This window comes from Phyllobates terribilis, unplaced genomic scaffold (assembly GCF_046119375.1).
Source record: "Phyllobates terribilis strain yellow unplaced genomic scaffold, ASM4611937v1 Scaffold_9__5_contigs__length_417890890, whole genome shotgun sequence".
Taxonomy (NCBI): Eukaryota; Metazoa; Chordata; class Amphibia; order Anura; family Dendrobatidae; genus Phyllobates; species Phyllobates terribilis.
The window spans coordinates 51943402-51963567 of record NW_027362769.1 but is presented as its reverse complement, the minus strand read 5'-3'; the positions used below and the strand labels follow the sequence as shown (position 1 = coordinate 51963567).

At 43.4% G+C, this 20166-nt stretch overlaps 1 protein-coding gene across 6 annotated transcripts in view; it reads right to left on the bottom strand.

Annotated features, from left to right (window-relative positions):
• The window catches only part of KIAA2012 (KIAA2012 ortholog), a 276644-nt gene that overhangs the window by 48093 nt on the left and 208385 nt on the right, over positions 1–20166 (bottom strand). For 4 of the 6 annotated variants that reach the window (XM_073646453.1, XM_073646458.1, XM_073646452.1 and 1 more), the window contains 2 exons: positions 18055–18210; positions 12950–13042 (listed from right to left, as the gene is read on the bottom strand). In XM_073646453.1, coding sequence (XP_073502554.1) covers positions 12950–13042; positions 18055–18210 — 249 coding nt within the window. The remainder of the gene's footprint in view (positions 1–12949; positions 13043–18054; positions 18211–20166) is intronic. The other 2 variants (XM_073646456.1, XM_073646457.1) reach the window with 1 other exon arrangement.

Genomic DNA, 20166 nt, shown 5'->3' with positions numbered 1-20166 from the left:
GATAAAATTATTACAACCTACAGCATCTATGTAAAAACGGATCTGTCAAAATATGTTGTTCAATTTTCTATAAAATATTCCATATACTGTATTATACTATGCAATCTATTATAGACATAGATCTGTTTTCCATTACTGGATAATCCATTATAATGGGTCTGGGGAGGTGACATCTTTTTTTAAAAAAAAGTTGGAATTCACCTCCTGGACTAGCGCAGTTTTTCTTTAGTCAGTGCTACATTATCTGCTGGAATCAACATCTGATGAGTATCAATTTTTTTTTAGTTTTTTAAGATCCCTTTAGTAAGGGTTTATCCAGAAGTGAACAGCCCCTTTAAACCCTTCATCCTTCATGACCGGGCGATTTTCCGTTTTAGTTTTTCCCTCCCCTTCTTCCAAGAACCATAACGTTTTTATTTTTCCATCAACATACCCGTATGAGGGCTCGTTTTTTGTAGGACGAGTTGTACTTTTGAATAGTCACATTCATCTTATCATGTGATGCACTGTAAAGCAGGAAAAAATTTTCAAGTGCAAAAAAAAATGTGCAATTCAATGATTTTTTTTTTTTGTATTTAACATGTACACTATACGGTTAAACTGATTCAGCAATATGATTCTCCAGATCAGTATGAGTACGCAGATCAGGGCCGCCATTGGGGCATTACTGCCCTTACTACTGTATGGGGCCCAGTGAACAGAAGGAAAAAGGGAGGGCTCGCGAGCAGCCTGCCCGGGCTCTCCCTCTCTCTGCTTCTGCTCACCGGGCCCCCGGCCTCAGGGGTGCACAGTTCAAATCATCATAGATACATGCACCCCACACCTGGCGGCCGGAAATATGCGCTATACCTTTAAACCGCCGCTGGGTGCGGGGTGCATCATGGTCCTAATGCAGTGACGCCGCCGGTCACGTGAAGCGTACGCACGCTGCACGCTCACTTTCATTTCGGAGCAGGGCAGAGTGCGTGCAACACATGCACAGACCGCGGTGCATCTGTTGGACAGGGACCCGGGAGTCGGGACAGTGAGAGGCAGACGGCGGCATCAGCGGCAGCAGGCAGCGTGTGTGTTGAGGAGGCTGCCTGCTGAGGGGGTGCATGGCACTGTGAGGCCTGAGGGGGTGCGTGCCTGGCTGGCCCTGTGAGGCCCTGTGAGGGAGTGCGTGCCTGGCTGGTCCTGTGGGTGGGTGCGTGCCTGGTTGGCCCTGTGAGGGGGTGCATGCCTGGCTGGCCCTGTGAGGGGGTGCATGCCTGGCTGGCCATGTGAGGGGGTGCGTGCCTGGCTGGCCCTGTGAGGGGGTGCGTGCCCGGCTGGTCCTGTGAGGGGGTGCGTGCCTGGCTGGCCCTGTGAGGGGGTGCATGCCTGGCTGGCCCTGTGAGGGGGTGCATGCCTGGCTGGCCCTGTGAGGGGGTGCGTGCCTGGCTGGCCCTGTGAGGGGGTGCGTGCCTGGCTGGCCCTGTGAGGCCCTGTGAGGGGATGGGTGCCTAGCTGGCCCTGTGAGGGGGTGTGTGCCTGGCTGGGCCTGTGAAGGAGTGCGTGCCTGGCTGGCTCTGGGAGGTGGTGCATGCCTGGCTGGCCCTGTGAGGGGGTGCGTGCCTGGCTGGCCCTGTGAGGCCCTGTGAGTGAGTGCGTGCCTGGCTGGTCCTGTGAGGGGGTGCGTGCCTGGCTGGCCCTGTGAGGGGGTGTGCGTGCCTGGCTGGCCCAGTGAGGGGGTGCGTGCCTGGCTGGCCCTGTGAGGGGGTGTGTGCCTGGCTGGCCCTGTGAAGCCTTGTGAGGGGGTGCATGCCTGGCTGTCCCTGTGAGGGGGTGCGTGCCTGGCTGGCCCAGTGAGGGGGTGCGTGCCTGGTTGGCCCTGTGAGGCCCTGTGAGGGGATGGGTGCCTAGCTGGCCCTGTGAGGCCCTGTGAGGGGGTGTGTGCCTGGCTGGGCCTGTGAAGGAGTGCGTGCCTGGCTGGCTCTGGGAGGTGGTGCATGCCTGGCTGGCCCTGTGAGGTGGTGCGTGCCTGGCTGGCCCTGTGAGGGGGTGCGTGCCTGGCTGGCCCTGTGAGGCCCTGTGAGGGGGTGCATGCTTGGCTGGTCCTGTGAGGGGGTGCATGCCTGGCTGGCCCTGTAAGGGGGTGCGTGCCTGGCTGGCCCTGTGAGGGGGTGCGTGCCTGGCTGGCCCTGTGAGGCCCTGTGAGGGAGTACGTGCCTGGCTGGTCCTGTGAGGGGGTGCGTGCCTGGCTGGCCCTGTGAGGGGTTGCGTAGCTGGCTTGCCCTGTGAGGGGGTGCATGCCTGGCTGGCCCTGTGAGGGGGTGCATACCTGGCTGGCCCTGTAAGGGGTTGCGTGCCTGGCTGGCCCTGTGAGGGGGTGCGTGCCTGGCTGGCCCTGTGAGGCCCTGTGAGGGAGTATGTGCCTGGCTGGTCCTGTGAGGGGGTGCGTGCCTGGCTGGCCCTGTGAGGGGGTGCGTGCCTGGCTGGCCCAGTGAGGGGGTGCGTGCCTGGCTGGCCCTGTGAGGGGGTGCGTGCCTGGCTGGCCCTGTGAGGGGGTGTGTGCCTGGCTGGCCCTGTGAAGCCTTGTGAGGGGGTGCATGCCTGGCTGTCCCTGTGAGGGGGTGCGTGCCTGGCTGGCCCAGTGAGGGGGTGCGTGCCTGGCTGGCCCTATGAGGCACTGTGAGGGGGTGCGTGCCTAGCTGGCCCTGTGAGGCCCTGTGAGGGGGTGCGTGCCTGGCTGTGTCTGTGAAGGAGTGCGTGCTTGGCTGGCTCTGGGAGGGGGTGCGTGCCTGGCTGGCCCTGTGTGACCCTGTGAGGGGGTGCATGCCTGGTTGGCCCTGTGAAGGGGTGCGTGCCTGGCTGGCCCAGTGAGGGGGTGCGTGCCTGGCTGGCCCTGTGAAGCCCTGTGAGGGGGTGCGTGCCTGGCTGGCCCTGTGAGGGGGTGCGCGTCTGGCCCTGTGAGGGAGTGCATGCCTGGCCCTTTGAGGGGGTGCCGCGCCCTGCTGAGGGGTTGCCCGGAGCATTTTCCATCTTTGCATTTTAGGTTTTTGCTCCCCTTCTTCCCAGAGCCATAACTTTTTCATTTTTCAGTCAATATGGCCATGTGAGGGCTTATTTTTTGCGGGATAAGTTGTACTTTTGAGCGACATCATTGGTTTTACCATATCATGCACTGGAAAGCGGGAAAAAAATCCAAGTGCGGTGAAATTGCAAAAAAAGTGCAATTCCACAGTTGTTGTTTTTTTTTTACCATGTTAACTGAATGCTACAACTGACCTGCCATTATGATACTCTAGGCCATTACAAGTTAATAGACACCAAACATGTATAGATACTTTTTTATTTAAGTGGTGAGAAAAAATCCAAATGGTGTTCGATGGAAACTGTTAATGTGTGATTGGTGAGGATGTCGTGCAGAAGTGGAGTTTTTCCAAGAGTGGGCGGTGGGACTGTGGAAGGTTCAAGGGGTGGAGGCGGAGCTGGGGTGGAGCCTGGGAGGAGTCTCAAGGGGGCCCCAAAATTTTACCAGTATGGGGCCCCGAAATTCCTAGTGGCGACCTGATGAAGATACCAAACATGTGTAGGTTTTGTTTATTTAAGTGGTGGAAAAAAATGCGGAAATTTGTAAAAAAAAATTTGGCTTGTGTCGACATTTTCCGAGACCTGTAACATTTTCAGGATATGGGGCTGGGTGATTGCTTATCTTTTACAGCCTGAGCTGATGTTCAGATAACGATGTTTTGATCGCTTCTTGTTGCATTTTATTACAATGTTGCAATAAAGAAAATTTAATTTTGCCGTTTCGATTATTTTTCTCATTATGCTGTTTACCGATCGGATTAATCTATTCTATATTTTGATAGATCAAACTTTTACAAACGCAGCGATACCAAATAAGTGTATTTCTTTGTTTTATTTTTAATGGGGCAAAATTAGGTGATTTGAACTTTTGTGGGCTTTTAACTCCTTTCTGACATGTGACCTAATAGTATGTTATGGTGACCTGGGCCGACTGGACCAACGATGTACTATTAGGTCATATGGCAATAGCGCCCGCACAAAAGCGGTACTATGTGCAGGGAACGGTCCTGCACCGCTCCCTGCACAGAAACCCCTCAATGCTGCGATCAAAGTCGATCTCAGCATTGCAGGACCAAAGGGAGGTGATCGCCGATAACTCACCTCTCTTGCCGGTGTCCGCCGATACTCACCTCTCTTGCCGGTGTCCAATTCTGTCTGCTGCGGCTTCCGAATGTTGCATGACGACCCGATGTCGTCATGACAACATCCGGGTCACCAGACAGCAGGAAGATACTTTGGTCATGCGCAGTGCATGACGAAAGTATCTTCTCCCTCTGCAGCAGTGACAGCCTGTATAGCACAGGGAGCTGCTGCTGCTCTCTATGCTATACAGGCGATCTGAAAATAAAATGTGAAAGTCTCATAGTGGGACAAGGTGTAAAAGTAAAAAAAGAATCAGAATGTGAAAAAACAAAAATTGTAAAAATAATCAAAAAAAAAAAAAAAATAACCCCCCCAAAAATATATATATTGTACCCATAAGTAAATATTATTGTAGAAAAAAAACAAAAACAAAAGTACCCATATATGGTACTGCCGCGTCCGGAACAACCTGTCTTATAAAACTGTCCCACTAGTTAACCCCTTTAGTGAACACAGTAAAAAAAAAAAAAAAAAAGCAAAAAACCATGCTTTATCATTATACCACCAAACAAAAAATGCAATAAAACGCGATCAAAAAGACAAATGCAAATAAAAATGGTACTGCTGAAAACGTCATCTTGTCCCATGAAAAACAAGCCGCCATACAGCTCCATCAGCCGAAAAATAAAAAAGTTATAGCTCTCAGAATAAAGCAAAAATTTTTTTTTCTATAAAATAGTTTTTATTGTGTAAAAGCGCCAAAACATAAAAAAAATATAAATGTAGTACAGCTGTAATCATACTGACCCGAAGAATAACGCTGCCTTATCAATTTTACCACACGTGGAATGGTATAACAAAAAACAAAAATAACAATTCCGGAATTGTTGTTTTTTGTTTATTCCGCCTCCCAAAAAATCGGAATAGAAAGCGATCAAAAAATGTCACGTGCCCAAAAATGGTACCAATAAAAAGTCAACTTGTCCCGCAAAAAACAAGCCATCACATGACTCTGTCGGTTGAAATACAGAAAAATTAAAGCTCTCAAAATATGGAGATGCAAAAACTAGTCTTTGCAAAAAAAAAGCGTCTTTTAGTGTGTGACAGCTGTCAATTATAAAAACCCGATGTGAATCTGGTATCTCTGTAATCCCACCAACCCGAAGAATAAAGCGGTCTAATCACTTATACCACACGAGGAACGATGTAAAAAAGAAACTCTACGGTTAGAGTTGTGCTACGGTTAGGATTGGGATTTTTTTCAAAAGTAAAGAAAAAAAATGACGACGATATGGCGACTAATGTTGAGCGCAAGTGCTCGCTACTTGAGTTTGTATCGGGTGCTCGGGTATGTACTGAGTATCGCGGGTGCTCGTGTCTCCTTCCCATATGTTTTGCAGCTGTTATACAGCCAAAAAAACCTCGCGGGGATTGCCTGACATGCACGAGTGATCCCTGCATATTGTTTTTTTTTTGGTGTCTAATAACCGTGAAACATGTGGGGTGGGGACTCGAGCATATCACTTGAGCACCCGCGATACGTTGTGCATACCTGAGTACCTGATGCAAACTCAAGTAGCGAGCACTCGCGCTCCAGACTAATGAAAACGTATTCAATATGATGACCTAATGTTATCAAATTCTGTGTCGTACCTCTTGGTTCAAAATGTTCACTATACCCCTTGATAAAATCCTTGAGTGGGCTAGTTTCCAAAAAACTTGTGGGGGGTTTCCACTGTTTAGGCACATCAGGGGCTCTCCAAAAGCAACTTGGCGTCCGCTAATTATTCAAGCAAATTTTACATTCAAAAAGTCAAATGGCGCTCCTTCCCTTCCGAGCCCTGTCGTGCACCCAAACAGTGGTATTCCCCCACATATCGGCGTGCTCAGGAGGAATTATCGGCGTGCTCAGGAGGAATTACACAACAAATTGCATGGTGCAATCTCTTCTGTTACCCTTATGAAAATGCAACATTGGAGGCTGAAAAACACTTTTGTTGCAAAAATGTGAAAATTTTATTTTTACGGCTCAATGTTCTAAACTTCTGTGAAGCACCTGGGGGTTCAAGGTGCTCACCACACCTCTAGATAACTTCCCTGAGGGGTCTAGTTTCCACAATGGCATCACTTGTGGGGGGTTTCCACTGTTTAGGCCCATCAAGGGCTCTCCAAATGCAACATGGCGTCCACTAATTATTCAAGCAAATTTTACAATCAAAAAGTCAAATGGCGCTCCTTCCCTTCCGAGCCCTGCCGTGAGCCCAAACAGTGGCTTGCCCCCACATATGGGGTATTGGCGTGCTCAGAAGAAATTGCACAAATTTTGGGGTCCATTTTTTCCTGTTACCCTTCCAAAAATAAATACATTAGGGTCTAAACTAACATTTTTGTGAAAAAAGTTAAATGTTCATTTTTTTCTTGCACCTGAGGGGTTAATAAACTTTTTGAATGTGGTTTTGAGCACCTTGAGGGTTGCAGTTTTTAGAATGGTGTCTCTTTTGGGTATTTTCTGTCATAAAGGCCCCTCAAAGTCACTTCAAATGTGATGTGTTCCCTAAAAAAATGGTTTTGTGAATTTTGTTGGAAAATGTAGAAATCGCTGGTCAACTTTTAACCCTTATAGCTCCCTATCAAGAAAAAATTTTGGTTCAAAAATTGTGCTGATGTAAAGTAGACATGTGGGAAATGTTATTTATTAACTTTTTGTGTGACATACAGTACAGACCAAAAGTTTGGACACTCCTTCTCATTTAAAGATTTTTCTGTATTTTTATGACTATGAAAATTGTACATTCACACTGAAGGCATCAAAACTATAAATTAACACATGTGGAATTATATACTTCACAAAAAAGTGTGAAACAACTGAAAATATGTCTTATATTCTAGGTTCTTCAAAGTAGCCACCTTTTGCTTTAATGACTGCTTTGCACACTCTTGGCATTCTCTTGATGAGCTTCAAGAGGTAGTCACAAGAAATGGTTTTCACTTCACAGGTGTGCCCTGTCAGGTTTAATAAGTGGGATTTCTTGCCTTATAAATGGGGTTGGGACCATCAGTTGTGTTGTGCAGAAGTCAGGTGGATACACAGCTGATAGTCCTACTGAATAGACTGTTAGAATTTGTATTATGGCAAGAAAAAATCAGCTAAGTAAAGAAAAACGAGTGGCCATCATTACTTTAAGAAATGAAGGTCAGTCAGTCCAAAAAATTGGGAAAACTTTGAAAGTGTCCCCAAGTGCAGTTGCAAAAACCATCAAGCGCTACCAAGAAACAGGCTCACATGAAGACCACCCCAGGAAAGGAAGACCAAGAGTCACCTCTGCTTCTGAGGATAAGTTTATCCGAGTCACCAGCCTCAGAAATCGCAGGTTAATAGCAGCTCAGATTAGAGACCAGGTCAATGCCACACAGAGTTCTAGCAGCAGACACATCTCTTCAACAATTGTTAAGAGGAGACTTTGTGCAGCAGGCCTTCATGGTAAAATAGCTGCTAGGAAACCACTGCTAAGGACAGGCAACAAGCAGAAGAGACTTGTTTGGGCTAAAGAACACAAGGAATGGACATTAGACCAGTGGAAATCTGTGCTTTGGTCTGATGAGTCCAAATTTGAGATCTTTGGTTCCAACCACCGTGTCTTTGTGCGACGCAGAAAAGGTGAACGGATGGACTCTACATGCCTGGTTCCCACCGTGAAGCATGGAGGAGGAGGTGTGATGGTGTGGGGGTGCTTTGCTGGTGACACTGTTGGGGATTTATTCAAAATTGAAGACATACTGAACCAGCATGGCTACTACAGCATCTTGCAGCGGCATGCTATTCCATCCGGTTTGCGTTTAGTTGGACCATCATTTATTTTTCAACAGGACAATGACCCCAAACACACCTCCAGGCTGTGTAAGGGCTATTTGACCAAGAGGGAGAGTGATGGGGTGCTACGCCAGATGACCTGGGCTCCACATTCACCAGACCTGAACCCAATCGAGATGCTTTGGGGTGAGCTGGACCGCAGAGTGAAGGCAAAAGGGCCAACAAGTGCTAAGCATCTCTGGGAACTCCTTCAAGATTGTTGGAAGACCATTTCCGGTGACTACCTCTTGAAGCTCATCAAGAGAATGCCAAGAGTGTGCAAAGCAGTCATCAAAGCAAAAGGTGGCTACTTTGAAGAACCTAGAATATAAGACATATTTTCAGTTGTTTCACACTTTTTTGTTAAGTATATAATTCCACATGTGTTAATTCATAGTTTTGATGCTTTCAGTGTGAATGTACAATTTCCATAGTCAAGAAAATACAGAAAAATCTTTAAATGAGAAGGTGTGTCCAAACTTTTGGTCTGTACTGTATCTCTCTGATTTCAGGGCATAAAAATTAAAATTTTGAAAATTGCAAAATTTTCAAAATTTTCGCCAAATTTCCATTTTTTTCACAAATAAACGCAAGAGTTATCAAAGAAATTTTACCACTATCATGAAGTACAAGATGTCACGAAAAAAACAGTCTCAGAATTAGGGGGATCCGTTGAAGCGTTCCAGAGTAATTACCTCATAAAGTGACAGTGGTCAGAACTGTAAAAATTGGCCCGGTCATTAACGTGCAAACCACCCTCAGGGGTAAAGGGGTTAACTTTTTTTCATATTTTTAAAAACTTTTTTTTACTTTTTACTGTATTTATTAGTCCCCTTAGGGAACTTGAAGCTGCGATCGTCTGATCCCTTGTGCTATACATTTCTGTGCATCAGCCCTGCTACGTATAGAGAAAATCATGATCTCTTATGAATGCCAGCTAAATGCTGGCTTTTACAGAAGAATCGTTACAACAAGCATGGAGGTCTTCAGTAGACCCCAGGCTGTCAAGGCAATCCATCGGTGACATGTGATCACGTCATGGGTGCGTGGAAAGGCGCACCCCACTGCTGGCACGTATTAAATACCGCTGTCACGGATTGACAGCAGCATTTAACAGCCGCAGGCAGAGTGGAGCTGATAAAAGCACTTCATGGCTGATTAAATCAGCCATCATCTGCCAGAAAAGATGCAGATTCAGCGTGTTAGACCGTACCAAAGTCAGGGACACGACATATGACATACAGTAAATGTACGACATATCTCATGAAGGGGTTAAAGCCTCTAAGAAGGAATATTTTTGTCTATATTATTGAGAAAGATAATTCCTTCACCCCACTCAACAACGACTAATGACCGCTATGTCAAAGCTGTAACTATAATGTACGGCCCTTATAAAGATCAGCATTTTCTAATGATATTAAGTCCAAGTTCACATAAAATAAGAAAAGTTTAAGTGTGACTACATATTGTAAACCTCTTAAAGACAAGGACTATTTAATGCTTCACGCTGTAGTCCCATTTTGCTAATCTGAGGTGGGGTAATAACTTTAGAACTCTTTTACTTATCCAAGTGATTCTGAGAATGTTTTTTGTTCCACATTGTACTTTATTTTGGTTGTAAATTTAGGTTTCTGTGTTGTGCTTATTTCTGAAAAAAAAAATCTAAATTTTACAGCAAATGTTGAAAAAAATTGCATTTTCAGAATTAGAGATCTGTTTCTAAAATAGATAATGATAAACATAAAAAAAGTAAAAAACTAAGATTTTCCATCTATCTTTTTATGTGGACATTATTTTTAGCATTTAGTAAGGTTTATAAGTTCAATGACAACTTTAGAAACTTTCAATAAAATTCCCATACTATATTTTTTAAGGACTTATTCAGCTTGAGGTAGCTTTGAGATATTTAAGAAATCCCCACAAATTAGCCCACTCTCCTTCTAAGTAAACAATACATATCTTACATTGGCAAAAGCAAGCAGCAAAGACTTGCAGGTTAATACATCCCATCTCCCAATACCAGAAGCAATGAATATATTACAGCCATGCAATACTGCACAAATAAGTACAGTGCATCAAAGCTATAATATGGAGCTGTTTAGGTGGTTTTCAGTTGAAATGGTGAGAGCAAAGATCAGACTACAAATCGAGTCACATATGAAGGAGACCCCTGCCCTAATATACCAGTATGGACGAATCCGGCTGCTCCTTGTCTGGTGTGTTCCTGCTAGAAGCCTCTGCTTGTATCTAATAAGAAACGAGTGCGGTAGAACAAATTATAAGATTTTGTTTCTGTCATTGTGTTTAATTAAGATTTTAATGACATTTATTTTATGATTTATTTACACTTGTTACAAAACAATTGCATTTTTACAGCAAATGACCATGTACTTTTGATACGCTTTCTGTCACTACTATGAGATACCACCACGTGCGGATACACCCTTGTAGTTTTCACCTGATAGCTTAACAGGGCTCCAGAAAATTGGAAAACTTGCCTAAAAGTGGACATTGACTTTAACCAATTTTTTATGATAAATAATTTTCTTTATAAACTAATAATTAAGATCATGGTGCATACTGGGCACCACGGTGGCTCAGTGGTTATCACTGCAGCCTTGCAGGACTGGGGTCCTGGGTTCAAATCCCACCAAGGACAACATCTGCAAGGAGTTTGTATGTTCTCCCTGTGTTTGTGTGGGTTTCCTCCGGGTTCTCCGGTTTCCTCCCACACTCCAAAGACATACTGATAGGGAATTTAGATTGTGAGCCTCAATGGGGACAGTGCCCATAATGTCTGTAAAGCGCTGTGGAATTAATGGCACTATATACCAGTAAGTGAGTTAAATAAATAAATACTGGACTTTAGTGTGAGCTGTAAGGACTTGTGGTAGGACTTTTAGAACATTGGTAGCAACATGTATTTTTGAACAGGCTTTCCAGACTAAGTATGCAGTGCCTGCTCTACGATGTGCAGCGTCGCTCTACGGTGTGCAGTGCCTGCTCTACGATGTGCAGCGCCGCTCTACGGTGTGCAGCGCCACTCTTCTGCTACTCTGTTTAACATCACAGCTCTGGAGACTGCTCTGGCTCATGCTGCACTCTGCATGACCTGGAAGTGACTTTTACAATGTAAGCCTATGGAGCACCAGAAGGAGGCATCATAGGCTTTCATGGTAACAGCGACTTCCGGCTCATGCACAAAGGGTAGAACGAGCTGGCATGTCTCATTTGCAGTAACGTCACTGAGAAAAGCAGAAGAATGGCGCTGGACACTGGAGAAAGTGGCGATAGGTGAGTATATTAACACACTCACACTACACACTCACACTACATTACATGCACATACACACACATTTAAACAATAAAAATGTTAGTGGAATTGCTTCTTTAATGCCCCCCATGGCTGACGGTCTGTGTATGGGGGCAACGGACAGCTGATGGTTGGGGGAGATGTCAATTGTGCATGTCCAATATTGGACTGTTGATTGCCCTGTTCTTCCAGAGATAAGCCGCTGGCCGATGTGTCTATTGGAGGCTTTTTTATAGATAACACAGGAGAACTCGGCCAAATGATCGCTCCTCTGTATGGGAGAGATGGCCAAGATGGCTGTTGGTCAAACGATAAGCCGAAGCATCGTTCTGCCGACACCATCTAATCTGTATGATCTTCTTTAGAATATACAAGTGCATCTCACTAAATTAGAATATCATCAAAAAGTTTATTTATTTCAGTTCTTCAATACAAAAAGTGAAACTCATATATTATATAGATTCATTACAGAGTGATCTATTTCAAGTGTTTATTTCTGTTAATGTTGATGATTATGGCTTACAGCCAATGAAAATACAAAAGTCATTATCTCAGTAAATTAAAATAATTAACAAAAAACACCTGCAAAGGCTTCCTAAGCGTTTAAAAAGGTCCCTTAGTCTGTTTCAGTAGGCTCCACAATCATGGGGAAGACTGCTGACTTGACAGATGTCCAGAAGGCAGTCACTTACACTCCACAAGGTCCCAGAGTTCCAATTTTCATTTGGAAATCCAGGTCCCAGAGTCTGGAGGAAGAGTGGAGAGGCCACAATACAAGCTGCTTGTGGTCTAGTGTGAAGTTTCCACAATCAGTAATGGTTTGGGGAGCCATGTCATCTGCTGGTGTAGGTCCACTGTGTTTTATCAAAACCAAAGTCAGCGCAGCCGTCTACCAGGAAATTTTAGAGCACTTCATGCATCCCTCTGGTGACAAGCTTTTTGGAGATGGAAATTAAATTCTCCAGGAGGACTTGGCACCTGTCCACACTGCCAAAAGTACCAATACCTGGTTTAAAAACAACAGTATCACTGTGCTTGATTGGCCACCAAACTCGCCTGACCTTAACCTATGGGGTATTGTCAAGAGGAAGATGAGACACCAGACCCAACAATGCAGATGAGCTGAAGGCCGCTATCAAAGCAACCTGGGCTTCCATAACACCTCAGCAGTGCCACAGGCTGATCGCCTCCATGCCACGCCACATTGATGCAGTAATTGATGCAAAAGGAGCCCCGACCAAGTATTGAGTGCATTTACTGAACATACAATTCAGTAGGCCAACATTCCAGATTTTAAAAACATTTTTCAAGCTGTTGTTATAAAGTATTCTAATTTTCTGAGATAATGACTTTTGTGTTGTCATTGGCTGTAAGCCATAATCATCAATATTAACAGAAATAAACACTTGAAATAGATCACTCTGTTTGTAATGACTCTATATAATATATGAGTTTCACTTTTTTATTGAAGAACTGAAATAAATAAACTTTTTGATGATATTCTAATTTAGTGAGATGCACCTGTATATTGTATGTAGATTTAACAAATTACATTTATCACTTACCCTTAAAACAACTGAATCTGAATCAATTTGTCTGTCCTTTTATCTGCCTTGGGGGTGTAAATGATTTTGTTGCATAATACATACCTGTATGTCAAGATCATATGTATCTTCTTCACTATTTTGATCCTGAAAATCATCATTTTCAGGACTAAATTCGGCAGAATAATGTTTGCCTTCCTGTCGTCATAAAGAAAAGCACACTATATTGGTACACAAACTTCTAGATTTTCCTGCTTCCTTAGTATCCGAACCATTTTTTAATGCCCTATGAATTGACATTGTAGTCATAAAAGGTAATTCTCCCTCTAATAGTCAAGGCAGCGGGGACGGGAAAGAACGCCTGGAATGTTGAAGGAGTAGGTTGGAGATCACTGATGACTTAAGAAACAGAGAAGTACGGTAGTTAAAAAGGCTGGAGCTCTAGTTGATTCATGAATGAGGCACTGTAGACCCTAAAAGACTTAAATGGGGAATTTAAGATAAGTGGAGTATAATGATTTCTGGTACTGACACATGAATGAGGACTATACTTCCGAATAGGCATAATAGTAGAGATGAGTGAATCATTTGAAATTCAAATTTGCCGACTGAATTTTCCCCCAAAATTTGATTTGATCTCAATGCTGGAAGACTTGTAATTGCTCAGAAAATGAGAGAAGTAGATGTAGGGGATAAAGGGAGAGGGAGAGAGAATACAGTTTAGTATTATATATACTTGATATTATGTGCTTTGTACTCGCTTGACAAAGTCCCTGCAGGGTGGAAACCTTACATTAGTGAATATAAAAAGGTCACAATTTATTCTGTTGGAGTGCTGCCATCTTTTATTATCTTAAAGATTGAATGTTTGATGTTAAGTTAAATGACTATGAACTAGCTGCATGGACTTCTTTCAAAATTGAGGTTTATATGTAAAAAAAAGAGAAAGTGAAGAATGTTTCTATAGTGCAGGTCTGCTGTAGAACTACAGACATTATAGCCATGCACACTGGGCTCTGCTGAGCGTGAATAAGCCATTGCAGACTCTAAAAAAAGTTTCACTGTAAATAGTCCTGTTATGTTAAGTTTGACTAAATAAGCGTATCTAAGGGCTCGTCCACACATTGCATTTTACCTAAATGAATGGGAAAAAAACACAAGTGAAAACAAATGCAAAAAGGCGCATATTTTATACAGCGTTATTCCTGCCACACACTGGTTTTTATAAAACCAAATCTGCTGCAAATACTCAAAGTACTGTATGTACATACCATGATTCTATATATAAAAATCTCACTCTTCTTGCATCCCACAGATACAATTATTTTTATACCGGATGCATAAAATGAAGTGTTTTATAGTATATATCAGTTCTCAAGCTGTGATGCTGGCCTCTCCATTGAGGTGCCAACCAAGTTGTGCAGCAAGGGACGCGGATTTCACAATAGTTCTATGCTGCACAGTCCTCTCTATGGCAGCAGTAAGATATGGCTTAGAAAAATTATTATTATAACTTAAACCAACCCATGAAAACAGAAAATTCAACGTTTCGGCTATATTCATTCCTTTTCAAAGTACGTCTGAATTTGAAATGAATGATAAATAAAATAAAAATTGTGTCAAAGTGTGTTACTTTCATAAACAAACTGAGGTATATACAAAATACATACAAAATATTGTAGAGGGGAGGTGGCAGAATTGGAAAAGTAAAAGAAAGAGAGGGCTATTGGATCCATGTTCTCCAAACATTGGACCCCCTGGGTTTAAATAGAGAATATTAAATATTCCATTAGATGTGATCATTATGCCTATATGCATACACCCATATTTCACATTTATCTTGCTCTGCATATTAACTAGTTTATTTTTCTGTTCTTCATTTTAGATTGCATAATGACACCAAGGTAATAGTTCATATACACTACCAATCCTTTTTATTATTATTCTTACTTTTCTTCTTTTTCCTTTTTTTCTTTCCTCTTTTTCTCCGCTTTAAGTCTCCCCTCTCTTTTTCTTTTTTTATCATATTGGCTTTTTCCTCTTATTATACTTCTTTTTCTCCTAATCTTCTTTTGTTTGGTATCCCTCTCTCTATCCCATTTGCCTGTCACTCACCACTTATTTTCCAGGCAACTTATTTCCACACTTTCATTTCTTCAGCACTTCTGTGCATGTCGGCACATGCCCACCTGACCTTCAGATTATCTCGGCACTCTCCTGCCCCATGCCTCCTAACTGATGACCTAGGACGCGCACACCATGTAACATAACCCGACCCACACTCCATTTAAGGTGCCACGTCTGAACCAGTTTTTTAACTATTTTATATATGGATAATTTGAATGTATTATGACGATGTTGTAATGTGGTGTTGCATTAAGATAGGGACATCATAGGAATAGGATCAGTAAAAAGTTAATATAGATAGGATGGGGAAGTGCATTGGAGACCACAGTAGTTCAAGAAGTTAAACAGGTTTAGTACAGAAACAGTTAACCTTTAGGGAACACCCCAGTTGGGAGGGGTAGGAGTAGATATAAGGGGAATCAATTTCTGATTGGAGTACATAGATACAGGGATACTGACAGTGTTGATTAGGACAGATAAGATTGCTTGGAGCAGAAGTTCAGGGCCAGAGCGCTGAAGAACACAGGAGATATGGACAAAAAGAGCAGGGTGAGAATGGCCACGATAAATTTCTGTGGACCACCCTGGGACTATGGGCTGAATTAGGTATGGAGGAGCCTGCCTTACTCTCTTCCTCCCAGGGGAAACCAGATGGGGAACCACGAACGGAAATTGAGCTGGGATTCTGGGGAGCTGCTGAGCCGGGCACAACATCCCAGGGGCCAGAGGTGAAAGCAAAGAGGGAATAGTGCAGACTGAAGAAACCATTACCACTTTGACATATATTGTGCTGTATCTGTGACTAAAACCGAACTTGATCTGCTGAGTAAAATTGAACTGTTTAAAAAGGATAAAGTGTCTGCTGGTGACTGTGCGGTTGCATCCGAATCAGGAATCTCAGAGCAAGCGGTGTCCTCAGGAGCAAAAGTGAGTGTTATCCACTTTACACAGACCACATGACAGATGGGACATTATTTACTTGTGTGGTGCCAGGGTGTGGCAGAACAACAGCCCCTCGCCATGACTACCGCCCTGCGCACCTTACATGACCACATCCCCACAGATACAGTTTTATCATCTGTCTATATTTATCTCTTGGTGCCCTTCACATGCGCTGTATATGTATTTCCTATATACTTACCTCTATATATATTTCTTATTCCCTTACATATGAAAATATTGTTGAGGTCATTGTAGGACTTTATAATGGAGCCTATTACCAGACCTTTTCGTATCTTCTCCTTTTCCAGTGCAACATATATGCCCCTGGTTTTAACAGCTTCTAGAGAGTGGATCGTTTAGATATTCTTAAAGAAACAGTACCTCTTTATAATTGAATTGAGAGATATAACCGCTGATTTGATTTCCAGTTGTTCCTATTGTTCTGTCTTACGATTTTTTCTATTGTATTTTGCATGTATTTTGTATATACTTCAATTTGTTTATGAAAGTAACACACTTTGACACAACTTTTATTTTATTTATCATTCATTACAAATTCAGACATACTTTGAAGAAGGCTGGATATAGCCAAAATGTTGGTTTTTCTGTTTTCATGGTCAGTTCAAACTATAATAAAAATCAAAAAGACACAACTCAAGTATCTTATTTTTTCATCTTTTGCCGAAGTATTTTCAATTTGTTGATAAATATTTTTCTTCTGGGCACCAAACCATAATTTTTGAAATGAGCAGACGGCATATGCATTTTCTTATTAGAAAAATTATTACCACTTTTAGGACTTATTTTAAAGGGAAGCTGTCATTAGATTTATTCTTCAACATGTCAGAGCATGGCTGTGTAATTGCAGTCAGGTATATTTTACATTTAAATGCTGTAGCCCTTTAGAGAGTGCCAAGTTTAAAAAGACAGCTTCTCCCTCCCCAGTTGATTGACAGGTGTCTCTGTGCCTATGCACACAGTCCCTATGTGTTGATTTCTCAATTTACCAAGACAAATGTTACATGACAGACATATGTGACACCCCAGGGGTCTGGTTGCCACAGTGATAGAGATATTACGTCTGAGAGCAGGTGGGAGGTCCTTTGGTCAGGGATCCTGTGCATGCCACACCTCCTGCCCAGTCTTGGGAGGGGAAGGACTTCCCCTATATAAACCTGGGGCTGAGGCAGGGTAGGGAGTTCTGAGAGGAGAAGACAGGGAGCAGAGCTGCTCTATGGGCTCTGCTCCACAGGCAGGCCCTGTCCAGGGGCCTGAGCCTGGAGTCAAGGAGAGTAGAGACAAGAAACAGCAGAAGCAATACTACTACGAGTCAGGGGCTGGCAGCTGCAGAGCTCGCCCTGACTGAGAAGCTTTCTTACCGGACCCGGCGTCCGAGGCTGTGGGGACTAACTCTTACCCAGCAGCAGAAGCCGACCGGCAGGGGATTTCAGGTCCTCTGGCCCAGAAACCCGAAGGCACGGTCACACGCGTGGGACCAGCACCGCCATCGTGGAGCGGAAGCCATTAGAAGGCCCCGAGTCACCGGCCATACGGGTGAGCACCACACGGTACACTCAGGGACGTGGGCTACTTATATCCGCTTCTAGCAAGGTAGCCAGAAGAGTACAGTCAGTTTGGGAGGCCTACAACTCCGCCTGGCCAGGGGAGATCCCATCTGCTCAAGGACTGACCAGGCCCCGTTCACTAGCAAGTACTCTGGGAGGGTCTATCGTTGTTACCAGTAAAGACCCTGAATTACACCGCACCGTCTCTGAGTGGTTCCTGCTACCCCCATCATCCACATCTGCTGCCCTGAGGCCATACCCCTCCCGTTGGGGGTTATACTATCTACGCTGCACCATCCATCCACCGGCCTCAGCGGACTGTCTTGCAGCGGCAGCTCCATAGCTGCATTCAACGGGTGGCGTAGTCGTCCTACATCTACCGCTGTTACATCGCCGCTCAGTTTGACTCCCTGGGCACGGACCGGGTCACCGCCACGAGACTACAACCCTCAAGAGATCCGGCTCCGGGTAAGCTCCCGCGTGCGCAACGCAGCGCGACACAGGCCCAGGGGCGCGTCACATACACAGCACAATTCTATCATTAAATGACATGTTTTTCTATGTGAATACAGGCACCTGTTCTGGAGATCCTGTCCTTGAATCTCTTTCTTCTATATTTTCTTCTATTCCATCACTTTTCTCCCCAGTCAGTTTTTTCTTCTTCTGGATACTTCTGACATCTGATTTATGGACTTTGTGATTTTTTTCAGCAAATCTATGCTGCCCAACTTCCTAAAAAAAAAAAAATAATAATAATAATTTGTGCTATACAACGTTACAAACAATGCAACTTTCTAAATATATATGAATAGATGTGAGAAATTTGAGCAGTATGTGAGGCCAATATACATTTATAAATATAATTCAAACAACTGTGTATAGGGTTAATCTTCTAAATGAAATCCAAAAATAAAAATCAATGATTAAAACGATTTTATATTTTTGGGAAAATTGATGATCCAAGTAAACACATTCTCATTATTGTTTGGTTAATTAATTAATATTCAAGAAATACTCTCAATTTTCTTGCTTTTAATTTTAATGCAGGGACTCACAAGACAATGAGGACAGGGTCGGTTTTGGACAACTTTGTTTGAGGCAAAAGTTTAAGGTGGGGCTCCAAATGCTAATATATTGTACCATCACACAGAAACATTTAGGGTGCATTTACACAAGCTGATTTCAGACCGGTGAATGAGCGCGATCAACTATTTTGAAGTCATTCAGCGCTTGTTTAATCAACCTCTTTACACAGGCTGACAAAGAATGAAGGGAGGTAGAATGATCACTAACAGATCATTCTGTCCCCATACAGTATTATGTTATCAGCAGCAGAACTCCTGTTTACACCAGGTGATGCACTGCCAAGAACAATGATTTTTGTTCCAACATAAACAAACCAATGACAAATAAATTAGCATAATTTTTTTTGTCCGCTGGGTGAGTGCTTACTTATAATATGGATGCTACACACACTGTGTGTGATACATAGCACATGCACACACATATGTATATACGCCGAGCACATACACACATATGTAAATATATAGAACACATACACACAGAAATGTCTAAACACACTTTATATACAGAGCACATACACACATGTATGCACATAGCACATACACACATGTATATACACAGAGCACATACATACATACATGTTAAATAGAAGAAATACACACATATCCACACAGAGCACATACACACACATGTATATACACAGAACATACACACATGTATATACACAATACATACACATTTATATACACAGCACATACACAAATGCATATACATACACACGCACGTATGTATGCACATAGCACATACATACGCACACACACACCACTATAGAGGACTTACCAGTCTGTCTTCTCGTATTCAGTTCTTCTAGTCTCCTGCAGGGTACAAGACCTTTGGTGACATCATGGCTACATGATCGTGATGTTGCCAAAGTTCTTGCTGCATTTTCAACCTTGGAAACTGCACTGATAATGACTGGTATTATCAGTGCAGTTTCTGCTTGTAAAAGCTGGGGACTCTAATGGGGCTAGGGGCCCTGGGCAATTACCCACTTTGCCCCCCCTAATGCCAGCCCTGAAGACCCTTCAAAAGGGTTGTGAGCTTGCGTATTTTGGTAAAAATATTGACCAGTACCTCATGCATTTGTCACATCTTTTTCAGTTCTTTTTTTTGCACATTTCTCATCTTTATGCAGGATGCAGCCAGGCAGTGTAGTGTTGAATGGGGGAACTAATGGTGCCGGTCCCTGTAGGGTCCACTTACATAGTGCTGGACAGCCAACATGATCTAATATGGGCATCACTAATAGGAAGCACTTATAATACTAAGCACCCACCCCTCCATAGATGGTAGGTGTATGAGTAGTTGTTTCATGAGTATTTTGTACCTGTTCTGCCTTCAGCTTTTTTTTTAAAGGTGGCCTGCTGCATCCTCTAGAACATTAATATTGTGACCAGGTGTTGCTAAATATGGCTCACATTTCCGTATTGTCATGAATAAAAATGTCAGTTTATTGTTAATGTATGCTATTTTATATCTACATATGATATATGCTTAATTCTATATTAATGAAAATATATATTATACGTGTTTGGGTGGCTTTCATGTGTTCCTGCAGTAGTTGTGTCTGACTGTGGTTTGCCAGGAACACGATGCACACTGCAG